Below are 8,143 nucleotides of genomic sequence, written 5' to 3' on the forward strand. Positions count from 1 at the left end.
CACCCATGCAAGTGTAACTCAGTGACACCCAATATCAAAAATCGGATAATCAATATATTTACAAATTGTATAAGCACAAAATGATTCAAAGCCTCGCTCTTTATGATCAAATATTAAACATAAATGTTTAAATTAAAACCCTAGCATACACAAGGAAACTAAAATCCCACTACCTTCCATATATATATGTGGAGTGTCCGAACCATTTTAAGCATCATCAGCTCATCAGCTCTCTCGAGCTCTTCAGTAAAGAAATTATCTCTCTCTATCTCTCTGCCCCTTTCTTTCTCCCTCCATTTCTCTCTATGTCTCTCTCTCTTTCTCTGTGTATCTCTGTAAGATTTATTTGTTGATGTTAGATCTGAGTTAGATCTGATAAAGTTTTCATCTTTCCCATCTTTCTCTTTTCTTTTCAGGGTGTTGTGCTTGGATTTCTTTTCATGGTGTTGTGCTTTGATTTCTTTTCAAATCTATAAGAGGTCTGTGCAATTTTATTATTACTCAAACATCTTCTTTTTTGCAGAAATGGCTTCTTTTTCCTTTTTGGTTGTTTGGTGTGTGTTTGATGCTTCGATCCAAGGTTGGGAACTAGAAAGATTTAGAACTTTCTGTCTAGGTAGGAACTGGAAAACTAATTGAGCACCTACTAGAGATCAAGCTTCTCTCTCTTGTCTCTTAAGGACTTTGGAGTTCTTGGGTTTCCAACCCGAAGTTGACTAGGGATTGATAAACACATGTAGATCTTGATGATTATGAGTTAATTATTTGGATTCCTAATTTAATTTGGTCTGGTGTTTTGATAATTTGATAGACCACTCCGGTTATTGATGTAAATTAAGAATCATTTAAATTTGTTGGTGTGTGTTCTTCATTTCTTACCTATTGTTGATACTTGATACTTGGTATTCCGAAACGATGGCCTCCCTTGCCCCCATGATGAGGAGATATGAACTGCAGTTTATTCTAGCAATTCTTCATTTTGTGTTTTCTTTCAGTTTGTTTCAACTCTTCTATTGCACTTGTCTGGAGTGTAGTTGAGTTTCCTTTTCTTTCCTGTAAGGTTATTGTTGGGCTTATTTCAGGCTCTTTGGGGCTTTGCCACTTTTAATGGAAGTGTTTCATTATCTAAAAAAAAAAAAGATAATACAATTTGGATATCGAAACACTTGTAATGTCTAAATGGTGTGTAAATAGTAAAGACTAAAGAGAGTATCACTCATATATATATATATATATATATATATATTGCCTAATTCCCTGCTTGTACTTGAATTGGAATGAGTGAAAGCCGTTTGTTGTTGATACTTGATAATACAATGGAGCACCTACTGCAATATATATATATTGCATAAAATATATATAATAAAGACTAAAGAGAGTATCACTCATATATATATATTGCCTAATTCCCCTGTACTTGAATTGGAATGAGTGAAAGCCGTTTGTTGTTGATAGTTGACAATACAATGGAGCACCTACTGGAGATCAAGCTTATTTATTTTATTTTATTGTTTTTATGTGTTTGAGGTAGCTTAAAAGTTCTCGAAATATATGTAATTTTTAGATCAAAATAAATATTAGGATTTCGATTATCTCTTTGTTTATTTATTTTTTTATGTGTTTGAGCTAGCTTGAAAGATCTCGAAAGATCTAGAAATATATGTACTTTTTAGATCAAAATATATTTTAGGAGTTCGATTCCCTCTCTTTTTATTTTTATTTTTTTTATGTGTTTGAGGTAGCTTGAAAGATCTCGAAAGATATATATATGTACTTTCTACTTTTCTAGATCAAAATAAATAGTAAAGACTAAAGAGAGTATCACTCATATATATATAGTAAAAACTAAAGAGAGTATCACTCATATATAGTAACCACTAAAGAGAGTATCACTCATATATATATATATATTGCCTAATTCCCCTGTACTTGAATTGGAATGAGTGAAAGCCGTTTGTTGTTGATACTTGATAATACAATGGAGCACCTACTGCAATATATATATATATATATATTGCATAAAATATATATAGTAACGACTAAATAGAGTATCACTCATATATATATATATATATATATATATATATTGCCTAATTCTCCTGTACTTGAATTGGAATGAGTGAAAGCCGTTTGTTGTTGATAGTTGATAATACAATGGAGCACCTACCGTACCGGAGATCAAGCTTATTTTTTTTATTTTATTGTTTTTATGTGTTTGAGGTAGCTTAAAAGTTCTCGAAATATATGTAATTTTTAGATCAAAATAAATATTAGGATTTCGATTATCTCTTTATTTATTTATTTATTTATGTGTTTGAGCTAGCTTGAAAGATCTCGAAAGATCTAGAAATATATGTACTTTTTAGATCAAAATATATTTTAGGAGTTCGATTCCCTCTCTTTTTATTTTTTTATTTTTTATGTGTTTGAGGTAGCTTGAAAGATCTTGAAAGATATATATATGTACTTTCTACTTTTCTAGATCAAAATAAATAGTAAAGACTAAAGAGAGTATCACTCATATATATATAGTAAAAACTAAAGAGAGTATCACTCATATATAGTAACGACTAAAGAGAGTATCACTCATATATATATATATATATATTGCCTAATTCCCCTGTACTTGAATTGGAATGAGTGAAAGCCGTTTGTTGTTGATACTTGATAATACAATGGAGCACCTACTGGAGATCAAGCTTATTTATTTTATTTTATTGTTTTTATGTGTTTGAGGTAGCTTAAAAGTGGTACATCATACTCTCCAGTGTCTCAGAGCACTTATATTCTGATGGTACATGCTATTAAGGATCCATGACAACTCTTAAAGTAAGCTATATGAATGAGAAAGTTGATTGTGGAACCAAAACACAAATTCAGCATTACAGCAACAAACAATAAATTATCCATTTTGGTTAACAAAGCTGGATAACTAATTTGAAGCTATATGCAGAGCAATATCTGAGTTGACATTCTAAACAGCAAAACACCTTCAAACGTTATAATAATTAACCACAAATTGGTATATAAAAACAATAACTACAAACATATTGGTATAAAAAACAAATTGGCTGAAACCCAGCTCCAAACTTCTGAACTTGCAAACCAGCAAAGAAACAATTGCTTATGATTCTTAACAACGAAACCTCTTCTCTTTGTCTGCACTCCAAATCCCCACCCCTTCAATACGTACAACCTCTAGACTCACTGAACACTGCAAAATAAAGAAACCAAACTGAACATATGAACAATTCAATAAAAAACATTTCAAGTTTGCAAACCAAAAGCACAACCCAAATTTTCACCCTTAATGTCAATCATTGTGATAAAAACCAAATCCAAATTCAAATTCAAAAAACAAACCTAAACCCAAACCTTCCTCCACAGGTCGACCACAATTCTGGATCTCTCCTCTTCTCTTTCGTACCCCAGCAACCTACAATCACAATGGAAAATGCTACAACAAATCAATAATTCAAAAGCTTTGAGAACGAAACCCTTCCCATTTGCTTTCAGCCCAACCTTTATGTCTCAAATTTAAGAGACCCAGAACAGAAGTTCAGAGTTATCAGATTTTTCAGAAAAGCCCAAGAAGGTAAAAGCTGAAGAAGACGATCAGAGTTGTCTGGAATTGGATTTTCTTTCTATCTTTTGGATAGCGAAAACAGAGTTGGAGCCGATCTGACTTTTTTTATTCTTCTGAATTTGAGACAGTGGAGGAAGGCGAAAGATGGAAAAAAAAAAAAAAAAAAAAAGCGAGCCCGACACGAATGGCGATGCTGTGAAAACAGGGACAAAACCGTCTTTTTCGGCCTTTAGTATATTGTATAATAATTAAACTACTTATTAAACCCCTAGCTAGTAGACAAAAACAGCAACTAGCTAAAACCCTCTCCTCCCTGTATATATATATCTGAGTGTCCGAACCTTCCATCACCTCGTCATCTCTCTCAAGCTCCCTCTCCCTGGTAAAGAACTCTCTGCCCCTCTCGTTCTCCCTCCAGTTCTCTCTATGTCTCTCTCTCTTTCTCCCTCCATTTCTCTCTATGTGTCTCTCTAAGCTAGATTTATTTGTTTGTTAATGTTAGATCTAAGTTAGATCTCATAAAATTTTCATCTTCCCTATCTTTCTCTTTTCTTTTCAGGGTGTTGTACTGTTGTGCTTGGATTTCTTTTCAGATCTGCAAGAGGTCTGGCTTCTTTTTCCTTTTTGGTTGTTTGGTGTGTGTTCTTAGTTTCTTACCTATTATTGATACTTGATACTTGGTATTCCGAAACGATAGCCTCTCTTGCCCCCATGATGAGGAGATATGAACTGCAGTTTATTCTAGGAGTTCTTCATTTTGTGTTTTCTTTCCTTTTGTTTCGACTCTTCTACTGCACTTGTCTGGAGTGTAGTTGAGTTTCCTTTTCTTTCCTGTAAGGTTATTGTTGGGCTTATTTCGGGTTCTTTGGGGCTTTGCCTCTTTTAATGGAAGTGTTTCATTATCTAAAAAAAAAAAGGATAATACAATTTGGATATCAAAACAAGTCTAAATGGTGTTTTATATATATATATATATATATATATATATATTGCCTAATTCCCTGCTTGTACTTGAATTGGAATGAGTGAAAGCCGTTTGTTGTTGATACTTGATAATACAATGGAGCACCTGGAGATCAAGCTTATTATTCTTTTATTTTTATTTTTTATTTTTATGTGTTTCAGGTAGCTTAAAAGTTCTCGAAATATATGTAATTTTTAGATCAAAATAAATATTAGGATTTCGATTATCTCTTTATTTTATTTTTTTTATGTGTTTGAGCTAGCTTGAAAGATCTAGAAATATATGTACTTTTTAGATCAAAATATATTTTAGGAGTTTGATTCCCTCTCTTTTTATTTTTATTTTTTTTATGTGTTTGAGGTAGCTTGAAAGATCTCGAAAGATATATATATGTACTTTCTAGATCAAAATAAATAGTAAAGACTAAAGAGAGTATCACTCATATATATATAGTAAAAACTAAAGAGAGTATCACTCATATATAGTAAAGACTAAAGAGAGTATCACTCATATATATATAGTAAAGACTAAAGAGAGTATCACTCATATATAGTAAAGACTAAAGAGAGTATCAACCTCAGCATCCGAAATACATTCCTTGTTTTCAACTTCATCTTCATTTCTAGTAGGATTTTTATGCTTATTTGCATGTACAATTGAGGCACAAAGCCCAGAACTGTCCTGTTCGGAAAAGAAAAAAAATTACGCACTGCAATTGACTGAGAACATAACTGGGGAATATAAGAGTACTGTTTCAATACCTTTTGGTCTAAAGGGCTCTTTCTCGTGTACAAGTCACCAGGCGTAAATTCTGCCTATCAAAAAGATCAATAAAGGAATTACGACGTCACCACCTCTGAACCAAAACAACAAGTTTATTGTCCGAAGATGTTCATAATTTCCAAAAAAAAAAAATGCATTCAAATGTCATATCAGAATTGATCACCTTCTGGAAAGGAGTTGGGCCAAGCAACTGGAACAATGTCGGGAACTGGAACAATGTCGGGATAGGATGAACCACTGTTTCCTCTGTGGAATTACTGGCTGCCTTAAGCGAGGTCTGCTTTTGCTTAAGGAACATAGAACTGTTGATATACACACTGCACCAAACAAACAAACTAAAATTCATCAACCACTTAGTCATCCTACAAATGACTGATATAGTTATATGCTTCGAAACTTTCATTTGTTTCTTCAATGAGCAGCTATAAATCATCGAAAAAAGGAAGCTAACCTTATAGACAAGAGAATGGTGTCCATAACGCTCAAGACATATTCCGGAGCAGATTTACAATGCCCCTTGATTTAACCTTGTTAATTATCTCTCACAAGTGGCAACAGACATCGAGCCCATTCCTTAGGCATTAGTCCAATCTATGAAAACCCCATATCAATCCAAACACGTACATTATTCATCAAACACTAAACTTGTAGCATACAAAAATCAATCAATTAAACAAAACAGTCCCAAATCCATAAACAAAGGACTACCTCTCCGGAATCGGTAGTGGAGAACCTCACAATCTCCGAACACGCCGGCCGTCCCTTCCCGAAAACCCTGCCGGGAGACGGCCAAATCTTCAAAGGAAATGTGAAATCCACTTGGTCTCCCTCCGGCCTTGATCCTCCTCCCTCTACACGACTTCCTCGCCCGAACTGGCTGGGCAATCACTGCCATTCGGCTTCGAATTCGCGACTTCAGGGCTCGCAACATCCGATCTTTCTTTAGATTTGGGTGTGGGAGTGTCGAAGGGCGGTGACGTCGTTGTTGGCCATGTGCAGGGCTCGGATGTGTTGGACTGAAACCAAAGAGAAAAAGGGCGCGCGAGGGATTGAAGAAATATATGAATTCTCCGACTCGCACGTGACACTACATTGGCTTCGTCATAACTCGATCATAACTACTGTTTTTGTTTTAGAGGCTGATCATAACTTTACTAATTAACCGAGATACAAGATTGGATATTAATTAATAGAATGTTAAGCATTCATTTGACAAAATATACTGAAATTTTATTGGGATTTTTGAGCATGATTACAATTTTAAGTAAGCGGATTCAAGAGAATAGCTGGAGTATGAGCAAACCGGTCTAAATTTACGTATATAATTCTAAAACGAGAAGCTAGTCAAATCTATGAACAACAACATTAGAAGACCTAGCTGCATACGAGTAAAAATCATACTTGGGCCATTGGTCGATCCAACCTAATTAAATATCATCCAGAACATTACCTAAGCAAAGATAAATCCGGAGAAGCATCACTAATTGCTTGCACGGCAGGCCGGCTACATTCTCTAACTACAAAGCCTTAATGAAATCCATACAAGCTCCAATGCCGTTAAGCATTGAAATGTTCACGTCCGAATTTAGAACATTAGATAACTCAGGGAGGTCTATCTTTAAACCAAACTCAAAATGCAGGGGAAAAAATAACGATTTATCTTTTAACCATCCGAATTTATATATGTCGTTATTTCTACATTGAGATTATGCTTGCGTTGCTCGGTATTTATGTCCAACAATTTATTTTAATTGTGCAGTTCAAATGATTGTTTGTGGGTTCCGACTTTCAATCACAAATAGACAAGAGTGTAATATTTCAGGTTTTTGCATGAAGATTTAAAAGATAAATAAAATAAAATAAAAATACCCAAATCAAAATATTATCTCAGATTTAATCTTAAGTAAACATAATTAGTTTAGAAGTGGCGTAAAAAGAAAATTGAAGAAACCCCCTCTTTTTTTTCCTTTTTTTTTTGGTGAACCGAAGCTCTCTTCCGCTTTTTAGTTACTATTTTGTCATTTTCTTTTTCTTTTTCTTTTCTTTGAGCCTAACACTTGCGTTACTCTTCTCCTAGGTCTCTTCCTCTCAAGCGGGAAAAAAAGAAAGAAGATCCATTAGCAAGAAGGTAACAGTAGGATTCTTTGCTCCTATATTTTCTGCTCATTACTAGCTACTGCTCCTTTATTTTCTGATCTTTGTTTCGAGTCTCACTTTGACGTACTCAGTCCGTATGTAGGCTAGCTTTTACTTTGCTTTCGTTTTCAATTTCGGCTCTTCGATTTTTCTATTGGAGAAATTGGCTTGTAGATTAGGTTGATTTTGTGTTTTTGAGAGAGTTGAGAGTCACATTTACAGTTTTTATATATAGTCTATGTTGGCAACATGTTTGGTTAAATGTCCAATGAAGTATGGGTCAAGGAAATTGGATGAAGCTCAAGCTTGTAAGGCCATGGTTTGGTGCTATTGGCTTGGTGGTAAAGGGAGGCATGTCTTAACCAGCACTGAATATGTGGGTTGTTGCTAGCTAGTTGATTAATTTGTACAGAGATAGAGGCTTTGATTTCAGCATTGATGTCTATGGAGTGGTCAGAATATGTAGGTTATTGCTAGCTAGTTGATTAATTTGTATAGAGATACAGGCTTTGATTTTAGCATTGATGTAATTTGTATGGAGTTGTCAGCATTGATGTAATTGGATATATTTACTGCCTTTGATTTCACATGTGTATGCTTCGTTGTGTGGCAATGTATTCTCAGGTGTGGAACATGGCAAACGGGAAGAAGAAGGGGAAGAGGAAGAAGAAAAT

The 8,143-nt window shown here is 34.3% G+C and overlaps 1 protein-coding gene across 1 annotated transcript; it reads right to left on the bottom strand.

Annotated features, from left to right (window-relative positions):
* Window positions 1-5,093: 5,093 nt before the first annotated feature.
* On the bottom strand, window positions 5,094-5,843 carry LOC112185829 (DNA repair protein RAD5A-like). Its single transcript, XM_040513651.1, has 4 exons — window positions 5,785-5,843; window positions 5,497-5,650; window positions 5,312-5,365; window positions 5,094-5,231 (listed from the first exon to the last, which is right to left on the bottom strand). Exons 1-4 carry the CDS (start codon window positions 5,808-5,810, stop codon window positions 5,094-5,096), a joined length of 372 nt encoding a protein of 123 aa, XP_040369585.1. The 5' UTR covers window positions 5,811-5,843.
* Between the last annotated feature and the right edge of the window lie 2,300 nt (window positions 5,844-8,143).

The sequence above is a fragment of the Rosa chinensis genome, chromosome 2, assembly GCF_002994745.2.
Source record: "Rosa chinensis cultivar Old Blush chromosome 2, RchiOBHm-V2, whole genome shotgun sequence".
In the NCBI taxonomy this organism is placed as follows: Eukaryota; Viridiplantae; Streptophyta; class Magnoliopsida; order Rosales; family Rosaceae; genus Rosa; species Rosa chinensis.